This window comes from Phocoena sinus, chromosome 9 (genome assembly GCF_008692025.1).
Source record: "Phocoena sinus isolate mPhoSin1 chromosome 9, mPhoSin1.pri, whole genome shotgun sequence".
NCBI classification, from domain to species: Eukaryota; Metazoa; Chordata; class Mammalia; order Artiodactyla; family Phocoenidae; genus Phocoena; species Phocoena sinus.
The window spans coordinates 88,857,471-88,884,228 of record NC_045771.1 but is presented as its reverse complement, the minus strand read 5'-3'; the positions used below and the strand labels follow the sequence as shown (position 1 = coordinate 88,884,228).

The 26,758-nt window shown below is 38.8% G+C and overlaps 2 protein-coding genes across 12 annotated transcripts in view; one reads left to right on the top strand and one right to left on the bottom strand.

The window, feature by feature from the left end:
- The window catches only part of SRPK2 (SRSF protein kinase 2), a 230,210-nt gene that overhangs the window by 37,474 nt on the left and 165,978 nt on the right, over positions 1–26,758 (top strand). The window lies entirely within an intron of this gene.
- Positions 6,163–6,881, bottom strand: LOC116759810 (40S ribosomal protein S26-like). Its single transcript, XM_032643959.1, has one exon. The coding sequence runs from the start codon at positions 6,720–6,722 to the stop codon at positions 6,375–6,377; it is 348 nt and encodes a 115-aa protein (XP_032499850.1). The 5' UTR covers positions 6,723–6,881; the 3' UTR covers positions 6,163–6,374.

Below are 26,758 nucleotides of genomic sequence, written 5' to 3'. Positions count from 1 at the left end.
AGATAAGCAGGTGATCTCAGTAGAAACCCCCTGTGCTGTTAAAAATTGTTGATAAAAATTCATATCCTTTAATCACAGGAAAGCCACTGGAAAAACACTGTCATGGTTGTTTTCTTCATAGTTTATAATAGATTAGTAGCTATACATTAGATTGTGGGAAAATGTAGAGTAGGCTGGGATGGCTGGGGACACATATGCCATTTATAGTGAAAGATAATAAACTGCTCTCTATATGTTGTAGCTTGTATTTGAAATGTTCTTATTACTCTTTTCTTCAACTTATGTATCAGCAGTTCTCAAACATTTTTGTCTCAGGACCGCTTTATGCACTTAAAAATCATGGAGGACTACCAAATAGCTTTTGTTTATGTGGGTTATATCTTATCAATATTTACTATATTAGATTTATCAATATTTATTAGAAATTTAACTTAAGTTAAAAATTATTTGTAAGTAAATTTATTGTTATTTAAAATGATCACATCATGGTCACATAAATAACATATTTTTTAAATGCAAAATAACTTTTCCAAAACAAACATTTACTGAGAAAATTGCATTGCTTTACATTTTTTGTAAGATTCTTTAAATGTCTGACTTAACAGAAGACAGTTGGATTCACATATTTACTTCTTTGTTCTGTCTATTGTGATGTACTGTTTGCATTGAAGCAGGGGTCCCCAACCCCCGGGCTGAGGACTACTACTGGTCCTCGGCCTTTTAGGAACCTGGCGGCACAGCAGGAGGTGAGCGGTGGGGGAGTGAACAAAGCTGCATCTGCCGTTCCCCATCGCGCTCCCCATTGCTTGCATTACCTCCTGAACCATTGCTCACATTACCGTCCGAACCATCCCCCTTCCCCCACCCCGTCCGTGGAAAAATTGTCTTCCATGAAGACACTGTCTCTGGTGCCAAAAAGGTTGGGGACTGCTGCATTGAAGTATATATGACGGAAATCTGGCCTTGGATAGGTTTACTGTTAGGAGAACAGTGTTTTTATAGCCTTTTCACATAATTGTGGATATTTTTTATTACTACATTAAAACTTGGCAAATGTTAGAAGAAAGGTTGGTAGAAGAAAGGTTGTATTGTGGAATCTGAACCCATATTGATGGACTTTAGCTGTTGCTTTAAAATCTGTTGATTTTCTTGCAATTTAAATGACTTTTCCCTCCATACGTGATTATGTAATATCATTTGGAAAATATTAGCTTACCGAGTTATGCAGATCTTCCAAATGTTGACACATACAGTAATCAAAATTAACACTTGTTAACATCTTATCAGAAAGTGTTTAATTATTGAGACCGGTCACACTTAGGGTGGCAGGTATAAGTTTTATAGATTTCTAATATTCTCTTGCAACCTTAAATTTTATCATCAGCAACAAATACTTTCATCTGTTTTTCTTTAATTGATAGGTTCTCTTCACTCATTTTTAAGAAAATGTCTGCCATATACCCAAGTCTGAGTAAGCATAATTTGTATATATGTTCTTTCAAGTAAAAATGATGTTTCATGAAAAAAGTGGCTCGTTCAGCTCACAACTCAGACAGTTGTCCGAGTGCTTTTTCTTGAGAGAGGTATCATATTTTGGTGGGCAGCAGTAGTTTTTATGTGCATTTTGTTACACAGAATTTTTAAAGTATAAGCATGAAGATTAGTAAAAATAAATTTTACTTCCTCATTAAGGACCTTCTTAAGTGAAAAGCGCCCCCCCCCCCTTTTTTTAAGATAGTGGTGAAGTATACACTGACTGGTACAGGTAGGGATCATTGCTTTGATTCCTGCTAAGGCACCAGCACTTTTACCCACCATTATTATTGCACCATCAGTGGAAGAAAGCAAACAGTATTTGAGTAGTATTCTCAGGGGCCACAGAAGTCCTTGAAAATATACCATCTGAACATAATCAGCTTTGCTTCTTTCTAATTTGTGTATGTTTTATTTGGGCCCTGCTTTGAATGAACAGTGTCACTCAGCATTCAAGACTTAGTTATTACTGAATTTTTCTGGAAATCTCAGTTTGATGGTATTTCTTCCTTCAGCATTTTGTTACAGTATTTAGCACAATGTGATGGTGTGAGCTTCTTGAAGATGAGAACTGTCTATTAATCTCATCATATTCTCCTATTCTTGATGCATAGTACCTAGATCAGAGTACATGACCAGTAAATGCTTGTGGAATGAAGGAGGTCATTGAAACAGACATCTAACAACGCCAAACCTAGCCTGGGATCTTTACTAAAAGAAAAAATGGCCCTGTATACCTGTATTTAAAATTCCTGAGGGAATGTTTTTTGGGCACAGAACATTAAATATCATTTATAATGATGACCCAGAGTTATCATAAAAGATAAAATTATACTTATTGGTCTTTGTGTGAGAACAGGATTTCCATGACTAATTAATGCAAAAATGGATTAAAGGAGCAAGTTTGAATGTCTTTGTTGAAAACCCTTTGTAAAATAGGAAATAGGAATAGAAAGACCTTTCCTTAAAATCATTAAAAAAAAAAAAAAAAAAATCAGGGCTTCCCTGGTGGCACAGTGGTTGAGAGTCCCGTCTGTCGATGCAGGGGATGCGGGTTTGTGCCCCGGTCCGAGAAGATCCCACATGCCGCGAAGTGGCTGGGCCCGTGAGCCATGGCCGCTGAGCCTGTGCGTCCGCAACGGGAGAGGCCACAACAGTGAGAGGCCCGCGTACCGCAAAAAAAAAAAAATCAGTCTTAATGATAGTCTTGATCATGGTAAATGTTATGTATATTACCATTCCCATTAAAATCAGGAACTAGATTGGTTGAGAGTTCTCCCTCATTGTTGCTTGGTGTTAATTCTGTAAATGTTGGTGCAGTCAGATATAAAAACTAAACAAAACGTATACAAATTAGAAAGAAGCAAAGCTTATTATTTTCAGATTACTATGTTGTCTACTTGAAATCTGAGAATAATATGTATTTTGAAAATTATAATCAATAAGAGTTAAAGTTAACTTCTAAACAAAAAAATCAGTAATTTAAAAGTATTTCAACAATAATGAAAACCTCTGTTTACAAAAGAATACCAAAATTATGATTTCTCTTTTGTAATTGACATTTAAGCAGGTAAATAATTTGGACAAGTTACATAATTAGAACATGAACAGTTAAGGTCATTGCTTTTAACTTGTGACTCTTAGGTGAGACAGATTATTTTAAAAAATCCTGTAACAATTTCCCCCAAATTTATTCAAATATAAAGTTTCAAGTCAACTTTTATTTTTGCCTCATAATAATTTCACATGAGTACTGTGTTTATCTTAAAGCATTTTCAGGTTTCAGCTGTAGGAATTACATTGAAAAGCATTTTCTTATTTCTTTTTTAAAGTTTTTTTTTTTTTAGTTACGAGAAATTTGAAACTTAGAAGTTGAGCCAGTAGCATATTAAATCCCCAGCACCAGTCACCTAAATTAAAAAATTATTAGTTTTGCTCCATTTCTTCTATTTTTTTCCCTTTTTGTGAATACGTTTTAAAGCATATATAGGATACATTATTTCACTTCTACATACTTCCATATGCATGACTGTTTCAGCATGGACTGCCATAAGAAAATACCATAGACTGGGTGGCATGAACAACAGAAATTTATTTTCTCACAGTTCTGGAGGCTAGAAGTCTGAGATCATGTTGCCAGCAAGGTTGGGTTCTTGTGAGGGCCATCCTCCTGGTTTGCAGACAGCTTTCTGGCAGAGTTCTCACTTGGAGAGAGACTAAATTCTCTGATATATCTTCTTTTTTTTTTTTTTTTTTTTTTTTTTTTTTTTTTTTTGCGGTACGCGGGCCTCTCACCGCTGTGGCCTCTGCCGTCGCGAAGCACAGGCTCCGGACGCGCAGGCCCAGCGGCCATGGCCCACGGGCCCAGCCGCTCCGCGGCACGCGGGATCTCCCCCGACCGGGGCACGAACCCGTGTCCCCTGCATCGGCAGGCGGACCCCCAACCACTGCGCCACCAGGGAAGCCCTGATATATCTTCTTATAAGGGCACTAATCCCATCACAAGGGCCCTACCCTCATAATGTCATATAAACCTAATTACTTACCAAAGGCCCCATCTCCAAATACTATCACATTGTTGGTTTAAGACTTCAGTGTATGAATTTTGGACTGGGGAGAGGGGATACAATTCAGTTCATAGCAGTGTCTACAAGATTTGTACATTTTCTTGTGCATAATCACAGTGCCATATTATATCCAACAGAATTAATAAAATTCTTTGTCATCTAAAACCCAATCTATATACACATTTCCACAGGTACTTAGTCATTTTACAGTTGATTTGTTAGAATTGGGATCCAAAAATAAGTCCATGTGTTACATTTGTTTGTTATGCTTTTTAAATCTGGGTAGCTAAAAGGGTGGTTTTAAAAAGCAGTGCAGTGGGACAACTGGCTTTTTCTTTCAGAAATAATTGTGTAAAAAAAAAAAGTGAAGGAGAAAAAATAATAAAGAAAAAAGGGAAGAAGGAGAGGGGAGGGACTGCTGTAGAGTAAAAGTAACTTAAAGTGCAAAATAAACAAATGTAGTATATGGATTTTTATTTTGGACCCTTATTCTAACAACTCAACTGTAAAAAGGTGGAAATATCCTGAATTCTTTAGCTCCAATATTCTAGAAAATAGGGGCATGTAAACATTTGAATTTTAAAGAAAAAAAAATTCCGGAAGTATTTGAATTAAATAAAGATTTTTATAGTTCTCACAAATTACCATTGTATTTTAGTTTTAAAACAGTCTTAACACATGAATGAAAATTTTATGTGAGGATATTGTTAGAACTCAAGATACAATTAACTCATGATACAGCTCTAAAAACTTCTCCAAAGCTGAATTCATCACAGTAGTTTATAAAAGTTTGCAAAGAACACTACTAAGATTTAAAAAAATTTTTTTAATTTATTTATTTGGCTGCATTGGGTCTTAGTTGCAGCACGTGGGATCTTTCGTTGCGGCATGCAGGATCTTTCGTTGTGGCACGAGGGCTTCTCTAGTTGTGGCACGTGGGCTCAGTAGTTGTGGTGCTTGGGCTTAGTTGCCCTGCAGCATGTGAGATCTTAGTTCCCCTACCAGGGATCAAACCTATGTCCCCTGCATCGGAAGGCAGATTCTTTCTTTCTTTTCTTTTTTTTTTTTTTTTTTTTTTTTTTTGCGGTATGCGGCCCTCTCACTGTTGTGGCCTCTCCCGTTGTGGAGCGCAGGCTCAGTGGCCATGGCTCAGGGGCCTAGCCACTCCGCAGCGTGTGGGATCTTCCCAGACTGGGGCACGAACCCATGTCCCCTGCATCGGCAGGTGGACTCTCAACCACTGCGCCACCAGGGAAGTCCCTGCTAAGATATTTTTGACTGTAGTGAATATTTGAGGTGAAATAACATTATTGAAATATGATTTTAACCAGTAGATGGCAACAAATCAATATCTGAATGTAGTTTTAAGAAAATTGCAGGAGAAATAGTATAAGTCATCAACAAGGTACATTAGATTTTTTCCCACAGATAAACATTTTGTGCTTATGTCTTTAATATATGCTTGCTTGCTTGCTTATTTATTTATTGCTGCATTGGGTCTTAGTTGCTGCGTGTGGGCTTTCTCTAGCTGTGGTGAGCGGGGGCTACTCTTCGTTGCGGTGAGCAGGTTTCTCATTGTGGTGACTTTTCTTGTTGCAAAGCACAGGGTCTAGGTGTGCGGGCTTCAATAGTTGTGGCACATGGTCTCAGTAGTTGTGACTGATGGTCTCTAGAGCGCAGGCTCAGTAGTTGTGGCACATGGTCTCGTTGCTCTGTGGCATGTGGGATCTTCCCGGACCAGGGATCGAACCGTGTCCCCTGCATTAACAGGTGGAATTTTCTTTTTTTTTTTTTTTTTGCGGTACGCGGGCCTCTCACCGCCATGGCCTCTCCTGTTGCGGAGCACAGGCTCCGGGCGTGCAGGCTCAGCGGCCATGGCTCACGGGCCCAGTTGCTCCGTGGCATGTGGGATCTTCCCAGGCCTGGGCACGAACGTGTGTCCCCTGCATCGGCAGGCGGACTCTCAACCACTGCACCACCAGGGAAGCCCCCAATATTTGCTTTTTAATTAGAAAAATTAATATAGATTTTCTTTTTATGTGATATGCATTGTTCATTTTAAAGCCGTGATTGATTTTTGATAGTTGGATGATTAGTTTATAGTTGTATTTAAAAACTGAGCATTACTGCAGTTATTTGGTTTGTTAGTTGGTAGAAGCTAGTAATCAGTGGTGATTTGGGGAATTATTTATTTATTTATTTTTTAAAGTATAATTTCCATTTTATTGTCTTTCCAGGGGACGGTATTTCTTTAGTCTTTAAGAACTTAGCTCCTTACATGGGCTTTGGTGGAGGTCGTGGGGCAGCACCAGCAGGTCTAAATCGGGGTGGAGGTGTTCTGTCCTTCCGGGCTTCCCGAGAACGATGCTTGACTACCTTGCTGTGAATAGCACAACTCACGCAGTAATGCACTTTCACGTACAGCTTGCGAAGCACATAGGCGTCGAAAACACTCGCTTCGGAAATGTCCCTGACGGCTGCGGCCTCTACGATGTTCCGAATGACGAACTTCTTAATGGCCTTATCCTTGGGCATGCAACGGGTGCAGTTGGTACAGCGAATAGGCTGCACATGGCCGCGGCCCTTTCTGGCACGACCATTGTTCCTTATTTTCTTGGTCATCTTGGAAGCGAGGAGGCGGAAGAGTGGGAATTATTTTTATTTGCCTTGCTTTATTAGAAGTTTAATAATCATGTAGTTAGTAAGCAATGTTATTTAACTTAATAAAAATAAGTTTATACTTTTTAAGAAAACAAACTGTAGAACTGTGTGATAGAAAAAATTGGGAAAAATCTGTTTATCAGTATGGGTTATATTTCCATGATTATTGTAATGCTGTGTAAATGCTGTAGATCTGTTGGTATTTTTATCAACTATACACACAGCATTGCATCAGAAAGTTTGATACCTGACACAAAAGTGTAGCACCTTTGTGAAGTTTTCCAACAACTCAGTACTATATATTGTTGATGGATATGTGTATATTCTCTCTCTGTTTCTCTGTCTCTTATAAAACTTTATGAAAATGGACTGGCAGGGTTACACCAGAAAGTTACTGCTGTTTGGAAGTAGGAGAGGAAATTGGGACTTGAGTTTGTTTTAAAGGGTTAATTTAGCTATTTTTTGTAATATTAGCAGTTGTTAATTCTGAAAAGCCGGAATGAATCTTTGTTAACAATACTTTTTCTTTTCTGTATCTTTTGAATTAAAATAGACACAACTGAACATAAATAATCTTGAGCAGAGCAGCTAGTGATTACAAAATGTTAATTATTTGTGACTTCAAGTTAAAAAATTTAACAATATATACATTTTGCATTTTGTCCATATATACAAACTAAATGTCATTATTTATTACTTGATAAAGTAAACATTTTAGGTATTATTTAATCTATACTCATCTTTCTGATGTAAACTTAATGCATCACAATTTATATAGTTACATATTTGTAGGCCTTTTGGTGGTTTCTTATTTTATAAACGTCCCTTCGGCAGATATCTTTTGTGCAGTTAGTTCTGAGAGGAGGAAGAGTTAATTTTTGGTAAATAAAAGTCTATTGAGTCTACAGGTAAGAGCAATGCTATAGTTTCTCTTATTTATTTTTAGATTGTCTTTATTTTTATTGGGTTTTTCTTTTTTAATTGAACTTTGAGAGTTCCCTGGCGGTCCAGTGGTTAAGACTTTGCCTTCCAATGTGTGTGTGTGTGTGGGGGGGGCGGTCAGGGCAGGGGGTTGTGAGTTCAATCCCTGGTCGGGTAGCTGGGATCCTACCTGCGTCATGGCCAAAAAAAACCCCAAAAAACATAAAAAAAAAGAAGCAGCAATATTGTAACAAAAATTCAATAAAAGACTTTAAGAAGTCTTCAAAAATTCAATAGAAGACTTTTTTTAATCTTTACAAAAATAAAATTGCAGTTTAGTTGATGTACAATGTTCTGTTAATTTCTGCTGTCCAGCAAAGTTATTCAGTTATATATGTATACATCCTTTTTATTTGTTTATTTAAAATTTATTTTTATTTATTTATTTATTTATTTTTGGCTGTGTTGAGTCTTTGTTGCTGTGTGTGGGCTTCTCATTGCGGTAGCATCTCTTGTTGCAGAGCATGGGCTCTAGGCACCCAGGCTTCAGGAGTCGTGGCTTGCAGGCACAGTAGTTGTGGCTCACAGGCTCTGGAGCACAGGCTCAGTAGTCGTGGTGCATGGGCTTAGTTGCTCTGTGGCATGTGGGATCTTCCCAAACCAGGGCTTGAACGCGTGTTCCCTGCATTGGCAGGCGGATTCTTAACCACTGCACCACCAGGGAAGCCCTATACATCCTTTTAAAAATATTCTTTACAGTTGATCATAGGATGTTGAATGTAGTTCTCTCTGTTATAAGTAGGTCCTTGTTTATCCATTCTGTACATAAAAGCTTACATTTAGATTGTCTTTAAAAAGAGCAAACTAATGTACAGTTCTGTTGATAGTATGTATGTACTTCCCCTTCCTCCTCCCTGGCAACTTTTGGCTTCATGTTTGATTTAGTTTTGTTAGGTGGATAAACGTAGGTGGCTGTGAAGAATGTACTTTTCCCATGTAATGATGTATTGTGTAGGAATACGTGTGCTTCTTAGTACTTTAAAATACCATCTTTCATCACTTGCCCTTGTTTCATTTTCTCATTCACGGTGGCCCTGGACTCTTGGCTGCCTGTGGCCTTGTGCTGCTGTTTTCCCTACTCTTCATTTGGCTGGTTTCTTGTTCTTCCTTAAGCCATCGGCTTTGATGTTGTACCTCAGAGAATTTTTTCATGACCATACCATCTACAGTGCCTCCTCAGTTGTGTTCTCTTGGAGCAGTGTGTCTTTTCCTCTTTAGTGCTTACAGGAAGTTTCCATTGCCTTTTGTGCTTTTTGCTCATCTCCCTACTAGACTTTAGCTCTGTGAGATCAGGGGCCTTGTGTGCTCTATTCAAACATTCTGAAAATTCAGGGCCTACATCAGTGCTTAGAATGTTATGTGCATTTTAAATAGTTGTTGAATGAATGAACTCTAAATTTAAAGACTTAAGTTTTACATGTCAGAACTCATTTAACTTTCTTCTGTTCGTTCTGTAGTAATGATACTACAAAGCTAGAGTATGCTTTCTGGATCAAGATTTTGTTTTCTTGGATTGGAAGAATCAATATTGTGAAAATGACTATACTACCCAAAGCAATCTATAGATTCAGTGCAATCCCTATCAAACTACCAATGGCATTCTTCACAGAATTAGAACAAAAAATTTTACAGTTCGTATGGAAACACAAAAGACCCCGAATAGCCAAAGCAATCTTGAGAAAGAAAAATGGAGTTGGAGGAATCAAGCTCCCTGACTTCAAACTATGCCATAAAGCTACAGTAATCAAGACAATATGGTACTGGCACAGAAACAGAAAGGTAGATCAATGGTACAGGATAGAATGCCCAGAGATAAACCCACACACATATGGGCACCTAATTTATGACAAAGGAGGCAAGAACATACAATGGAGAAAAGGCAGCCTCTTTAGTAAGTGGTGCTGGGAAAACTGGACAGCTACATGTAAAAGAATGAAATTGGAACACTACCCAACACCATACACAAAAATAAACTCCAAATGGATTAAAGACTTAAATGTAAGACCAGATACTATAAAACTCTTAGAGGAAAACATAGGAAGAACACTCTTTGACATAAACCACAGCAAGATCTTTTGTGACCCACCTCCTAGAGTAATGGAAATAAAAACAAAAATAAACAAATGGGACTTAATTAAACTTAAAAGCTTTTGCACAGCAAAGGAAACCATAAACAAGACAAAAAGACAACCCTCAGAATGGGAGAAAATATTTGCAAATAAAACAACAGACAAAGGATTCATCTCCAAAATATACGAAAATATATGGAGCTCAATATCAAAACAAACAATCCAGTTAAAAAATGGGCAGAAGACCTAGACATTTCACCAAGACATACAGATGGCCAAGAGGCACATGAAAAGATGCTCAACATCACTAATTATTAGAGAAATGCAAATCAAAACTACAATGAGGTATCACCTCATGCTGTTCAGAATGGCCATCATCAAAAAATCTAGAAACAATAAATACTGGAAAGGGTGTGGTGAAAAGGGAACCCTCCTGCACTGTTGGTGGGAATGTAAATTGAACAACTATGGAGAAACAGTATGGAGGTTCCTTAAAAAACTAAAAATAGAACTACCGTAAGACTCAGCAATCCCACTACTGGGCATATACCCTGAGAAAACCATAATTCAGAAAGAGTCATGTACCACAATGTTCACTGCAGCTCTATTTACAATAGCCGGGACATGGAAGCAACCTAAGTGTCCATCGACAGACAAATGGATAAAGAAGATGTGGCCCATATATATGATGGAACATTACTCAGCCATAAAAAGAAATGAAATTGAGTTAACTTGTAGTGAGGTGGATGGACCTAGAGTCTGTCATACAGAGTGAAGTCAGAAAGAGAAAAACAAATACTGTATGCTAATGCATATATATGGAACCTAAAAAAAAAAATTGTCATGATGTACTTAGTGGCAGGGAGGAATAAAGAAGTACACATAGAAAATGGACTTGAGGACATGGGGTGGGAGGGCGAAGCTGGGGCAAAGTAAGAGTAGCATTGACATATACATACTACTGAATGTAAAATAGTTGGCTGGTGGGAAGCAGCAGCATAGCACAGGGCTGGGTGCTTTGTGATGACCTGGAAGGGTGGGCTAGGGAGGATGGGAGGGAGGTTCAAGAGGGAGGGGATATGGGACCATGTGTATGCACATGGCTGATTCTCTTTGTTGTGCAACAGAAACTAACAAAGTATTGTGAAGCAATTATACTCCAGTGAAGATGTATTTAAAAAAAAAAAAAAGGTTTTGGGGGGGCTTCCCTGGTGGCGCAGTGGTTGAGAGTCCGCCTGCCGATGCAGGGGACGCGGGTTCATGCCCCGGTCTGGGAGGATCCCACATGCCGCGGAGCGGCTGGGCCCGTGAGCCATGGCCGCTGAGCCTGCGCGTCCGGAGCCTGTCCTCCGCAACGGGAGAGGCCACAACGGTGAGAGGCCCGCGTAACGCATAAAAAAAAAAAAAAAAAAAAAAAAAAAAAAAAGGTTTTGGGTCTTTCCTGGTGGCGCAGTGGTTGAGAGTCCGCCTGCCGATGCGGGGGACACGGATTCGTGCCCCGGTCTGGGAAGATCCCACATGCCGCGGGGCGCCTAGGCCTGTGAGCCATGGCCATTGAGCCTGCGCGTCTGGAGCCTGTGCTCCGCAAGGGGAGAGGCCACAACAGTGAGAGGCCCGTGTACCGCAAACAAAACAAAACAAAACAAAATTAAGTGCAAAAAAAAGGTTTTGTTTTTATGGATTATTCTTTATATTTAACTTTTTGACACATCTGAAATTTATTGTGTAATGTCATGTGAAGTATAATCCAAAGTAATTGTGTAATATCCATTTGCCTTAAACCACATTTATTGTGCATTTCTTATTGTTATTTGTGGTTACTAAAGATTTAAAGTGTAAATCTGTAGAGATACTGTTTTAGTCCATTGATTAACGTCTTTTCTGTTGAAACCAGAAAAATCTAGTTTTGGGGTTTTTTGTTAATGCATGAAGTTTTGCTATTTTTTTAGCTTTTCAAATCTATTTGTATTTTAAGAAGAGATTTCTTGTAAGGTGAGTGAATAAATTAGATGACTAACAGGCGGTATGACATGGTGAAATATATAAAGATTCAGGCTGTGTGGGAGTAAAGAAAACTTTGGAGGGGGTGGTTGAAACTGGGAAGCAGCCCGTTCTGTGATCAGTATCATGTAAGCTCATATCTGAGCTTGGGGCCCTGTGTCATCCTATGTTGTTGTTGCTGTTAATACCTTTTACTGCTGGACTGCAGGTTAATTTAAAGCTCCCCACTCCTCACACCCAATCCCCTATATGATCCCAGTCCATTTTGTATGATGTTGTGGTTTATGACTGGAATGAGCCAGGATAGAGTCATTTGTGTGGCTCCTTTGGAAAGCCAGGCAATCTGTATTTCTGGTATCTTCTAGAAGAAACTTGTATGTTTGAGAGTTCCTTAAATTCGCTCATTCAAATTTAGTGCCTCTGTCTTCCATTCATTCAGCAAGTATTGGGCACCTAGTATAAATGGGCATTGCTAAGCACTAGGGATACAATAATGAACAAGCAGATGTGGGCCTCTTCCTCTAGCATTTTGTAATCTAGCTGGGGAGTCAGATATATAACAGACAATTATACATGTCAGAATGAATGCAGAGTGATGGGAGAAGCATCAGGTGCTATGGGAAAAACTTTACCCGGATTTGGCAGGGAAAAGGAACATTTCTTGAAGGTCAGGATGCTGGGGAGAGATGAAAAATCAGGAGACTGTGGCAGTGGTTGACAAACTTTTTCTGTGAAGTACCAGATAGTACTTTTGGTTTTTCTGGCCACATCTCTGTTGCAGCTACTTAACTCTGTGATTGTAGTGCAAAAACAGCCATGGACAGTAAATAAATGAATGAGTGTGGTGGTGTTGGAATCAGACTTTATTTATGGACACTGAACTTGGAATTACATATAATTTTCAGGTGTCATGAAATATTATTCTTTTGATTTTTTTTCCTCCTGCAACCATTTAAAAATATAAAAACCATTTTTAGCTTACATATAAGAAAAGCAGGTGGTGGGCTGTAGTTTCCTGAGTCCTAGGATATGGTGCTAAAAATCCCATTATCAACTCTTCATAAAAATGAAGCTGTTGTGTAATAGACCTGTAGTCAATGCATGTATTATGCTTTTAGTAAGACACACATTTGTAGGTAGGGTTGAAAATTATAGTATTTCTTCACCTCTAGCTGTTCTTTTGAAATATTCCCGTAATTCTGGAAGGTGAAAGTAAAGGATGTTGGGGATTATGAGGGTGTACACGCAGAGGGGCTTGCCTGGTGCAATTAATAGTAAGCTTGGAGGGCTCAAATTCTAGTCGTGATCTTGTCAGTCATTGACTCTTCAGTGTTGGGCAGATCATTGCACTTTTCTGTGCCTCGTTTGTGAAAGAGAAAATAAACAACATAGATACTGCTCAGTATTACTGCAAATAATAGTATACTTCAAAGCACCATGCAGTGTCAACATTAATATCTTAAAATTACACAGCCATTTCTGGCATCTTCACATATAACGTTTAGATGTAAGATGGCATTATGATTGATTACTTTGTGTCACCAAGATGTGTTCTTGAAGAATTCAGGCATCATGCAGATGTTCAGGTATTGTTCTAGGTATGGGGATACACAATAAACAGAAATTGTTCTGTTCTTGTGGGTTATAAATAAATAGATATATCATACCAGTCATAAGTGCTTTAGAGAATATAAAGGCAAGGGGATAGGTAGGGAGTGTGGGGACGGTGGATGAGGAGGGAACTGGGAGAAAACCTCTAGAAATGAGGTGTGACCCAAGACCTTGAAGATTTGGGGAGTGGAGGAGCTTTCAAGGAGAACATACAGTGCAAAGATCCTGAGGTAAGAAAGGGTTTAGTGTATTTGAAAACAGAATAAAGGCCAGCACGCATATATGAGACCAAGTGATGTAAGGAGGTAGGGGACAGATTTATAGGACCTAGTAGACCATGGAGTTGAGTTTGGATTTTATTCTGAGGAAGATTAAAAGGCTCTTGGAAGATTTTGAGCAAAGGATTGAAATAACCTAAGTCCATTTAAAAGTGATAAATCTTTTCCCCTTCCTCCTCGACAGTTATGACCTAAAGCCATTATGTGATGCATAACAATGTGGGTACTCACAGTGTGAGGAGGGGGTGTGAGGAGCTGTTGGCCCCGAGCAGCTTATTTGGACCCAGGTGGGATGAGAAGGGTGGCCTGGGACAGAGTGTCCATGTTGTGAGGGCCTGGAAGAGTCAGAGCCCAAGCAGGGTGAAGAGGGGATCTCTTTGACCTGGTGGCCTGGTGCGGGATGCTGCAGCTCAGTCAGTTAGGCGAGTGTGCCAAGCGGGGAGCAGACTGCATGGGGAGTTGCCCGTTGTCTCCACCATGTGTAGGGGGTGGCGCGGGTGGAGTGTGAGGATTGAGCCATAGTAATCTGTCAGGCTCAATTTTCTGATCTTGATCATTTTCTTGTAGTTATCTAGACCATCCTTGTTTTTAGCATTTGAAGATGATGGAACATCATGTTGGCAGCTAACTCTCAGGTGGTTTGGGGAAAACAAACATTTCTTTGTACTGCACTTTACTGTAATTCTGTTGTTTCAAAACTGAAAAAAAGAAAACCCAACAATGTCCCTCTGGCCACTGTATGGGGAATGGACTGTAGAGTGGCAGGAGTGAAAGTATGAAGACCAGGGAGGAGGCTACTGCAGTCTGGTCTGGGCAGGTTGTGATGGTGGAGTGGGCAGGTGGTCTTAGTGGAGGAGTTGAGAATTGTCAGATTGCAGGTTTATTCTGAAGGTGGAGCTGACTGGATTTGCTGATGAGGTATGAGATAAGAGTCAAGATAGTTTCTTAGTTTTTTTAAGGCTTGAGGAAGTAGGGAAAGATGATGCCATTAAATAATGCATGAATTCATTTAAAAAATAATAGGGTTTGTGAAAAGAACTTGTCTTAGCTCACCCATTGAGATGGTGTGTGAACTTAACTTCTGCCTTGACATTTCTGGTTCTTGGTTGCTTCATGTGGGTAGCATGGTATAGAATGTTTACCGTGGGCCCAGTAGGCTACTTTAGCCATGGGAGGTCTTGATTTCAACAAGGCATATGATCTTCTCTCATGATACTTTGCTGAAGAGCTAGATGTGGTTTATATAATAGAACACCTATTCTCCAAAATTAGTGGTTAATGAATTAAGTACTAACTTCCAAAGAGCTTGTTAGTGGTGAGGTGAAATACTTTGGAACTATTTTGTTAAATATTTTTATCATTGACTTGGATGAAGACCTAGATTACCTGATTATTAGTATACGTAGGGATCTTGAGAGCTGCCCTTTTGGAGAGGATACAGTTGGGATTCATAAAAGTCTTGCTTGAATGAAACCACCACCGAGTAATTATTACTGATGAATACCTTCAGTTAACTTCCTGAGGTACCTACTTCAGTGTACATGGTAGACTTTACAATAGGCATAATAGGATTACAGGATATTAAATGGTAATAGATGGGAAAACTCAAGGCATGATGCCTGATCCACACACCTGTTAAACGTCAGTAACGTTCCTCCCCAGTCAAAGGGGGTGTAACAGCCTTGCTTTTCATACTGTACATTCATTAGTTTTTCGGTTATGAATCATTTAGTCAGAGTGCTTTTAAGGAAAGACAGTTTGAATCCTTTCAAAAATTTGTTTCTATTGTGCATACTTGAGTTGGCTTTCTTGAGAAAAGCTTTCTTAGGTGAAATTTTCAGCCAGTTAGCTTGGCTCCACTATGGAAAGGTGTGAGTGAAGTGATGTGTCCTCAAATCACTACTGTAGTATAAAGATATAGATATATAATACTACGCATAATATAGAGGTATTTTCACCACTTGGAAATTAATGTACTATTATTCTATTTTGTTCTTCTTAAAATATTCACTCTAAAGGCAAGAAACACTGTTGCCCTCCGTTGTATTAGTATGTAGCATCTTGTACACTTTGGTGCTCAGTAAGTTACATAGTAAGTAAATGAGAAGAAGGACTTCATTGTTCTTAACATTCTGAACAGTGCCAGTAATGTTTTGTTTGCCTCAAAGATCAGCCCTTACAAAAAGTAATAGACTGCCTGCAATGTCTCAAATATGAGATATGGGCAGTTCTGTCTTGTGGTTTGAAGTTGAAAAGTTAGGAGGAAGTCCTTTGCTGCCTGCAGTTTCTAATGTTTTGCTGGTAATGCAGACTTGAACAGTTGTCACTGCCTGCGCTCACAGAGGCTTCACCTTCGTTTGTTTTTGAATTTTATTAAGGAAGTTTTAGTGTATACTTTTCTCTAGTGTTTCTCTAGTGTTTTCCCTGGCATAAAATTTCAATCTTTGTGTAAATGTACATTCTTACTATTTCTTTTCATAGGTCTTTTTGACTGAGTTTTTTTCTTCAGCTGCATCCATGCTATGCGCCAGGGTCTCCGAAGGCGTTGAGAGGAGACCACGGAGCTGGGGAAAGCATTCCTGGCTGAGGTGGAGATATGTGACTAACAAGTGAGATATCTGTGCAAACTTTAAAAAAATTGAGGTGAACATCACAAAACATTAAAGTAACCATTTTAAGGTGAACCGTGGCAGTTGGTACATTCACAGTGTTGTGCAGCCACCAGTTCTTTCTCGTTCCCAAACGTCTCATTAACCTCAAGAGAAATCCTGTATGCTTTAAGCAGGTGCTCCTACCCGTCGCCCGTCGCCGCCCAACCCATGGCTGCTGCTCGTCTGCATTTTGTCTCTCTGGGTCTGTCTATTCTGGATGTTTTATATGGTAGAATCATAAAATATGCGACCATCTGTGTCTGGCTGCTTTCACGTTGCTTAATGTTTCCGAGAGTCATCCCATTGTAGCATGAATCAGTACTTTATTCCTTTTTATTACTGAATAATATTCCATTATTTGTATATGCCAGAGTTTATCCGTTCATCCATTGATGTATATTTGGGTTGTTTCCACCTTTTGGCTGTTATGAATAGTGCTGCTATGAACATGTGTATATGTATTTGAGTACCAGTTTTCACTTCTTTGGGTTATATACCTAAGAGTGGAATTCTGGGGTCATGTTGTGATTCTGTGTTTAATTTTTTGAGGAATCACAAACTTTTCCCCAGAGGCTGTGCCATTTGGTATTCCTCCCAGCAATGTGTGAGGGTTTTCTCTACACATTTACCAACACTTGTTGGTTTCCTTTTCCTTTTTCTTTTTTTTTTTTAATTTATAGCCATCTTTGTGGGTGTGAAGTGACACCTCGTTGTGGTTTTTATTTGCAGTCTCTTAATGATTAATGATGTTGAGCATCTTTTCATGTGCTTGTTGATCACTTGTACCTCTTGTGAGAAATGTCTCTTCAAGTCCTTTACCCAGTTTTTAACTGGATTGTCTTTTGGTGGTTGTGTTTGTTATATATTCTAGGTATCAGACCCTTATCACATATGAGGTTTGTTAATATTTTCTCTTCTGTATGTTGTCTTCCACTTTTTTGATAATTTCCTTTGATGAAGAAAAGTTTTAAATTTTGATAAAGTCCAGTTGATCTATTTTTCCTTTCTGGAACATGCTTTTGTTTTTATAATCTCAGAATCTGTTGCCAGAATCAAGGTCCTGAGTGTCTGCCCTGCCCCCCCCACCACGTTTTCTTCTATGAGTTTTATGGTTTTAATTCTTAAATTTAGGTTGTTGATCCATTTTGCGTTAGTTTATGTTTATGGTGTAAGGTTGGAGTCCAGCTTAAGTTTTTTTGGAATGTGTATATCCAGTTGCCCAGGTACCATTTATTGAAGAGACTTCTCTCTCCATTGAATGGGCTTGGGTGCAAACTTTTACTTCTGTGTGTATGTGTATAGGCTTATCTAGAATTTACTTCCAACTAGGAGCTGTATATGAGAAGGTTTTGGGGAGGGACACAGTTTCATTTTGGGTGATAAATGGGGATTTCTCACTTGAAAGTAAAATTAGCTTTAGGGACTTCCCTACTTCCCTGGTGGCGCAGTGCTTAAGATTCCGCCTGCCGGGGTTTCCCTGGTGGCACAGTGGTTGAGAGTCCGCCTGCCGATGCAGGGGACACGGGTTCGTGCCCCAGTCCGGGAGGATCCCACATGTCACGGAGCAGCTAGGCCCGTGAGCCATGGCCGCCGAGCCTGCGCTCAGCAACGGGAAAGGCCACAACAGTGAGAGGCCCTCGTACCGCAAAAAAAAAAAAAAAAAAAAAAGAATCCGACTGCCAATGCAGGGGACACGTGTTCGATCCCTGGTCTGGGAAGATCCCACATGACATGGAGCAACTAAGCCCGTGTGCCACAACTACTGAGCCTGCGCTCTAGAGCCCATGCAACAAGAGAAGCCACCACAATGAGAAGCCCGCACACCGCAACGAAGAGTAGCCCCCGCTCGCTGCAACTAGAGAAAGCCTGTGTGCAGCAACGAAGACCCAACGCAGCCAAGAATATAAATAAATAAATTAATTAATTAAAAAATTAGTTTTAACTGTAACTATTTTAAATTAGATAGTTAAATTAGTTCTGACTTTATTTTGGCCATTGAGTCCTCTTATAAGCTGTATTTAGTATGCCTTTTGTAGATGAGTAATGTGGAAGTGAGCTTACTGGCTCCCTTTTCTGAAAACTTATAGTTTATTCTGTAATTTATTCTCAGGGTAATTAATGTGCTTTTTAAAGTGAGAAACAGTAAAGAAATTATACTGATACATTTGCTTTATGTTTTGTTTAACAAACATTTTGCATATGTAGCTCCTCCCTTTTTGTCTTCCAAATAATTAAGTTCGCAAAATTTTTGTGTTGGTGGAATTTAAGGAATTAAGGAGAGAGGTGCTGAGCAAAATACGAATATTGGCTTAAAAGGTTTATTCTTGTACCTTGTTAGGGACGTGTGTGGGTGTTAGTGTGATTGTGAGAGAGAGTGAATATGTGTGTGTGTGTGTGTGTGTGTGTGTGTGTGTGTGTTTTAAAGCATAGATGTTGCTTTACTCTTTTGAAAAATAATTTGTCTTAAACAGCAAAACCAAGCAGCAGACAACATTGCAAATAAAAAAACATATAACTATGTAAAGATTTGATGAACTGGATTACTAGAAAAAGACGTTGATTATTTTGGGGAAAAAAACTGGAAAAACTGTAAAAAGCAGCTTATGTTTGTCCCCTTCTTGGATTAAATTTGAGTGCATATTGAGGGACTTTCCTGGTGGTCCAGTGGTTAAGACTCCATGCTTCCACTCCAGAGCGCACGGGTTCCATCCCTGGTCAGGGAACTAAGATCCTACATGCCTCATGGCATGGGGGGTGGGGGGTGGCGGGGGGGGAGTGCATGTTGAAAGTCAAAACCAAAGCTTGTTAAAATTAATCATTGGGCTTCCCTGGTGGCGCAGTGGTTGAGAGTCCGCCTGCCGATGCAGGGGACACGGGTTCGTTCCCCGGTCCGGGAAGATCCCACATGCCGCGGAGCGGCTGGGCCCGTGAGCCATGGCCGCTGAGCCTGCGCGTCCAGAGCCTGTGCTCTGCAACGGGAGAGGCCACAACAGTGAGAGGCCCGCGTAAAGAAAAAAAAAAAAAAAAAAAAAAAATTAATCATTAATATGTTTCTTAAAAAGATTTTAAGAATGTAGAAAAGACAGAAGGTAATTTTAAACCTTAATAATATTGCTAATGAATATTAAAAAATTTTCATAAAGCCACAAATACCTGGAGGCTGTTGTACTTAAATCCCTGTATTCTGAGTGCCTAGTGTTTAATAGTAGGTAATTCTATTTTGATTGTAACTCTTTGCTATATTGAAAAGGCCGTTTGCAGTGATGAAAACTTTTGTCTTAGATTCACATGTGTAGAATTTTTAAATAATAGTTGCATTTTCCCAGAAATTAGAGATATGTAAAGGTGATACTGTGAACATTTTTCTTGACTGTGGCATTCAGTCAGTTTTGAAATACTGTGAATTAGTCTTTTATATATGACACATTTCATTTTCACTCTTTTGGATTTGTGTTTTATTTTAGTTGAGATTTGACTCCTGGTCTACTTGAAAATATTGCCTCGGTTTTGTTTTAAAACATGAATTTGACTCATGCATGTAAATTAATCTTTTATAAATTGGCTAGCAATCGTTTGATTTGTGACTCTCTTTGGAGTACAGTAGTTAAAAACTGGACATGTGAAATACTGATACCTCACAGCTGTCCAGTGCCAGGATTTTATACCAGGGTCTAGTGGCAGAGCCTGAAGGACATTATCCTTGAGCCCAGAAATTGCATGCATTCTGTAGTGCTCGAGTTCTGTTTTCTAGAGTCAGAGCTTTACTTAACGTTCTCAAAAGAGATGGGGAAGCATATCTCCAATAAAAAGGTTCATTAAGCTAAGAGCATATTGACAGCTGAAGGGTAAACTAAACATAAAGTTAGTAAAGTTCTTTTTATTAAGGATGTGACAGAAAGAATATAAAAGGCTAAAGTGCTAAGTGACATTTTTGATTATTTAAATAGCTTGAATTAAGGAACTTTACAGTTATTCTTTTTTTTTTTTTTACAGTTATTCTTAAACATTTTGCTCTCAGGACTCTTAGACTCTTAAAGATTGATATCAGAGAGCTTTTGATTTGGTTTATATCTATTATAGTTACTGTATTAGAAATTAAAATTGAGAAAAATTAATTCATTTAAAAGAATAAATAGTAAACCCATTCCATGTTAACATAAATAGCATACTTAAAAAAAATAAATTTATTTATTTAAATTTATTTTTTATTTTTGGCTGCATTGGATCTTTGTTGCTGTGCACGGGTTTTCTCTAGTTTCAGCGAGCGGGGGCTACTCTTCATTGTGGTGCGCGGGCTTCTCACTGCGGTGGCTTCTCTTGTAGCGGAGCACGGGCTCTAGGCACGCCGGCTTCATTAATTGTCGCTCGGGAGTTCTAGAGCGCATGCTCAGTAGTGGGCACACAGGCTTAGTTGCTCCATGGCATGTGGGATCTTCCTGGACAAGGGCTCGAACCCCCATGTCTCCTGCATTGGCAGGCGGATTCTTAACCACTGTGCCACCAGGGAAGCCCCAAATAGCGTACTTTTAAATGAAGAAATAGAAGTTTTTCAAAACAAAAATTAGAATGACATTGTTTTACATTTTAAAAATTTCTTTAATGTTTGGCTTACTAAAAGCTAGATTCTTACACTTCTGCCTTTAGTCTGTTGGAATATGTTACTTTGGCTAAAATATATGCAAAAATTCTTAAACCCATGCTGTGTCCTTGTGTCAGTTGTGTTCTTTAAAGCGACAGCTTCATTTCATTCATTTTTGAGGATGTGTCTGCCAGGTACCCAAGTTTGAATAACCATTGCTTGTCTGTCAGTCAAGTAAGAAAGGTGTTCCCTGGAAAAAGGGACTAGTTCTACTCAAATCTAAAACAACTGCCAAGTGTTTTTCCTTAAAACATCCATTGATGCAGTGCAAGTGCTTCCTATTTTATAAGAGAATATGTATACAGGGTTGAGATTTAATAAAAATTAATATGTTTTACTCCTTCTTTAAGAACACTCCTAAGTGAAACTGGCATTGCCTTAGCTGCAAGTCCTTGTCAGTGAAGAATACAGTGACTCCTAGTGCAGTTCAGGGCCACTGCCTTGACTGGTGCTACGGTATCACCGCTTTTACCTGCTGTTGCTTTTACATTGTCAGTGCACATGTCAGCAGTGAAAAAGGCAGTATCTTGGTATCATTATGAAAGTGGTTTGATCTCGTGGATTTCTTCGGATTTGTGAACCGTACTTTGAGAATTGCTGGGAGGGATGGACACCCCCACTATTGAATTGCTGTGGTAGCTCTTCCTCCCCCCAGAAAAAAGAGAGAGTCAAATCCGAGTCGAATTTTCAACTATAATGGAGAAGGGGAGGGAACAAATACTTACGACTTTACTATTATTTATTATCATTTAAGACTCTTGACTGCCCTGTAATTCTAGATATTGTTTTCCCTTATTTGAATACTGGGTAACCAGATCCTGAGAGGTTAAATAGCTTGCCTAATGTCATAGAACTAGTAAATAGTGGCCAGTGGGCTGGAACTAAACTCTGGGTGAAATCAAAGTCCATATGCTCTTCCGTAAGCCAAACATGTCTCCAAATGGATGTAATGGATCCTGGAATGAGGAAGTCTAATCCAAAGGTCAGGTTAACTGTTGCCCTATCCTTGTATCAGTTTCTTATCTCGTCATTAACATTTTGATATTAAGAATAATAGGGATCTTAATTAGAAAGATGCCCATGGAAACAACTGATATTTGCTTGATCTTTGATCTCATTTGTAAAATTGGAATAAGGTCAAGGAATAAAATATTGTCAAAACTAGAAGTCAGAAACATAGCTTATCTGGTGGGCTGTCTGGTTTTTAGAGTTATTTGTACTAGTTTGTACTGAAGGACTGACTTAACACGGAGGGAACGTTGTACAAGTGAATAAATAATTGTGTTTTACCTAGTCCTTGAGAGTGTCTCGATTGAGTAGCAGATAGACTACTCAAGTTAATGCTGCTTTCCAGTCCTTTCTGAATAGTTATTTGAGAGGTAGTTTCCACTGCTTAAAGAATGCTTTCCTGTCAAGTTAAGAGACACACTTTTAAAGATTACCTAAAAGATACCTTTTTATTTAGCGTACACCAGTTTGCTCTGTGTAAAAAGGCTGGGAGTAACAGGATATCAACTAGGAAGTAATTTCAGAAACGTTTTAGTAACTAATGTCTGTAATTTGAACACAGGTTGGAGGAAAATGGTCAAAGAATCTCAGAATTACAGTACGGTGCAGTATATTAAAATCATGCCAAACACAGTTAAACTGGATTTTTATTTGTGTGTTCATCAAGAATATTTCTAGGCTTGCTGTAGGGATGAGAATACAGTTGTGTAATATTTAGAATGACATAATACTGCAAGAAACTGTAAGGATCATCTATCTATCTGGTCAGGTTTTAGAACAGTAAAACCTTTTCTTGAATTGAAATCATATCCAGGAGTCTAATTTTTAAAGCATAAAAGGCAAATGATTGAAATGAGAGTCGTGGGTCTGGAATTCTCAGACTTGCTTGGCAAGTTCTGTTTGCCACTGCTGAGAGCCCTTGGTTAATAGTAATAGACAGCATTACATGTACTGAGTGTTCATTCTGGGCCAGGTACTGAAACACTTGACATGCATGATTTCACAGTTGAAAAACCATTCACCTAGTTAAGTTTCTGAATTTTATCTCTAAAGAAGCAGGCCCCTAGAACTTAAATGAATTGCCCAGGGTCTGAAACTAGTTTATAGTAGAGTTAGTGTCATTAAAATCCTTTTAGTCATTTCAGCTAATGGTATGTGTGTGTGGTGTGTTATTTTCCCAGATGTGAAAGTAATATGTGTTCATTGCAAAAAAAAAAAAAAAAATTGGACTTACAAAGGAGTGTAAAAGGGAAAAAAAATACTTAACTTCAGTATTTAGGGATTAATTATATTTTGGTATTGATCTTTCTAGTCTCCTTTATAAATTGTTTCTTTATTAGGAAATTAATATACCCGTCACACCATTTTGTTATGAGTCTTACAATATATTCTAAAGCGTATTTTTTCTAAATATTCTTTGTGAGAATGATTATTTAATGAAATTTTACTAAAGTTGAACAGTTTATTGTTCCTATTGTTGGACATTTATGATGTGTGTCGTCCCCCCCCCCCCCCCCCCCGCTATTTTATTTAATGCTGTAATGAGCATAACATTTCTGGAACATAAACTTCTAGATTTCAAGTTAGTGGATCATTTAAAAAATATATCTTGAAACATATTTCCATATTGATCTTTGGAACATCTTGCTAGCTTATACTTTCACAAGTCATACAATTAAATTCTTGAGTTCTGGACAATGCCATTGAAACAAATAAGCCATTATTTAAATCTGCATTTCTTTGATTATAAATGAGGTCAAACTTTCCTTCTTTATATTGATTAGCGGTTTCTCTTTTTTTATTTGTAAATCCCTGTATTTTTACTTTGTCTTTCTATTTGGATGTTTTTTCTCTTTTAAAAAATAAGAGTTCAGACTTCCCTGGTGGCACAGTGGTTAAGAATCCGCCTGCCAATGCAGGAGACACGGGTTCAAACCCTGGTCCAGGAAGATCCCACATGCCGCAGTGCAACTACGCCGGTGGGCCACAACTACTGAGCCTGCGCTCTAGAGCCCACAAGCCACAACTACTGAGCCCACGTGCTGCAACTACTGAGCCCGCGTGCCACAACTGCTGAGCCTGCACACTTAGAGCCTGTGCTCCACAACAAGGGAAGCCGCCGCAATGAAAAGCCCGCGCACCGCAACAAAGAGTAGCCCCTGCTCGCCGCAACTAGAGAAAGACTGGGCGCAGCCACGAAGACCCAACACAGCCAAAAATAAACAAATAAATAAATTTATATAAAAAAATAAGAGTTCAAGAAACACATATTCTTATGACTCACTACTCCGCGCCTCCCCATGCCCACAATCCCTGTCATGTCTGTTGCCATTTTTTTACTCAGGTTTAGAAAAAATTATTAATTTTTGGCAAAAAGAAGTTTTAACTTGAAAAATTTTCAAAGCGTGTAATATCTGATTATCTCTTCTTTTGTGATGTTACCAGCCACTGATGACCATTACCACATCCATTAATTCATTAGGTGTTCCAAAATGCTGATGTTGTAATTTTGTCATTCTTTCTTTATTTTCCTGGAATATTTTATAGACAAGGGTCCCCATTTCAACTGTTTGGATACATCAGGTGCAGTTCATATAGACAAGTCAGTATACATGCTTGATTCTCTGATTTTATTTAACGTTTTTGAAATAGTTGATTTTACTAGCTTCTTCCAAAAGGACTAAAAGAATTAATTACGGATTTAAACATGTTTGTGTATTATTATATTTATTGATGCGTAAATTGTTCCATCTATGGCCAGCAGGAGCTCCTTCAGCACAGCTCTTAAGTGACAGGGCTGAGTTCATCTGTTCTGACCTCAGCTCTTGCTTTCAGAACCCACATGCACTCTGTAGAATTGAGCCACGTATTCTGAGATGTCTAGAAGAGAGGGGAGGCTCACTGAAGACTCCTGGGGAATAGAGTTAACTTGTTATTGATCAGCACAACAAATACATGCCAGGGATATAGTAGTGACCATGAATAATTAATTTCAGGTAAATGCTCTGAGAATATGAAACAGGGTGATATGATAGTGAGTGAATGTACTAGTTTAGACATCAGTGAACAGAATAGTTTTTAGCTGTTGTGTACCTGGAGTCTGTAAGATAAAAATCTTGCCTTTTATGGCCCCCAAACAAAGCATGAAGTTACTGAGTAGAGCTGTGTTACATGACTTTGTGCGTAGAGAAGGAACCATCTCCTAAAAGAGCAGTTGAAAATGGAGCTCAGGATTGTGTGTTTAAAGCTTTAAGGTGGAATTAAGTTTATGAAGATTTGGGAGACTGTGTACTTCTAATTCCTCTAATTACATATGATAAAAGTAATTCCGTGCTTAAAATCTCAACCTATCCTACAGTGAAACCTGCAGGAAAGAAATCTCTTGGCTCTGAAGTAAAAGGCCCCAAATTTTCAATCTAAGCTTTGTGGTCTTTGAAGAAGCACCTTCTCTGGCATTCTTCCCTGAGGTGATGGTTGTTAGAATTTTACTAGGGGCATGGAGAGGGGCAAGGTACTACCTTCTTTTGGGAAAGAAAAATACCTCTATTACAAATTTGGACAAGTTATCATTTTGGTGGAAGCATTGCTCATTGAGCTTTTAAAAATCCATACCATAATTCATGGTCTGGAACCTGGGTCCACGCTACTTCTAATGAGGATTTCACTCTCCAGGATAGAGAGACATAGTAAGATCATCATCAGTATCATGGATATACCTGAATGGATGGTCAAGAGCTCAATAACTATTTTAAGGAAATTACTTTAACCATGCTACAGTAGATGATGAAGTTCACACCTTTAGTCTTTCCCTTTTCACTGTCTTTTTTTTCTGTTCATACTTTCCCCATTTAAGAGAAAAACAAAACTCAAGACCTTCTTTCCTTCCTGTCTCGTCCCACAGTTATTACTCTCCCTCCCTTCATTGTCTTGGCAAGGATAATCTGATGGATACCTTTTACAGTATTAATAATGTTTTAGTTCTTATATTGGGGGTCCAGTATTTTTAGCTTTACGATTGTGCTGTTTAACTTGCATATGTATGTGTGTGTGTTTGTGTGTGTGTATGTGTGTATATATATACACACACATATTCTTTTGTATATAGCAGATATTACATATCTTTTAGAGTGTAAGCTCTTTGTTTATACTCTCCACGTTCATTCCTCATTGGTTTCTCCTGCCTTCCACTCCAGTTTTTTTCTTTTTTCTATTTATTCATAGTTTGTGGACCTACTCTGCATACTTCCTCTGACATCAGTCAGAGGATGAGTCACACAGTATTATGTAATGGAGAGGTTAGTACAGTCAGAAGACCTTCCATCTAGAAGTTGAAGGTGGTGATATTCTCTTTTGCCTGGAGTAATTGTGAGGAGCACATTAGACATACTTTGCAAACTGGAAAGGACCATACAAATATAAGGTGCTTTGATAGTCCCAGTGGCATAGCTGCAGCAAGGCTTCGACTTGTCTAGAGTAACACAAGTAGTCCTCCTTGGAACATCAGAATGTTACATTTTCAGTGATTCGAAGCTCTCTGAACTACCCTGTGTGCTTCTCTACCACTTGAGATTTTTCTTCCTGACTCCCGCTTGTCTTGGGTGATACTCTGCCTCTGCTGAGTTGTCATTGTGACTAAGTCCCCTGGTGTAGGCACAGGGTAGAATTTGTTCTGACCGTGAGAGCTTGCTTCCTTGAGGGTTGCCTTTCCCCAGGCCTTTTTTTGCTTCTCCCTTTTTTCTGTTTCTTGTTGCTTCTCTTT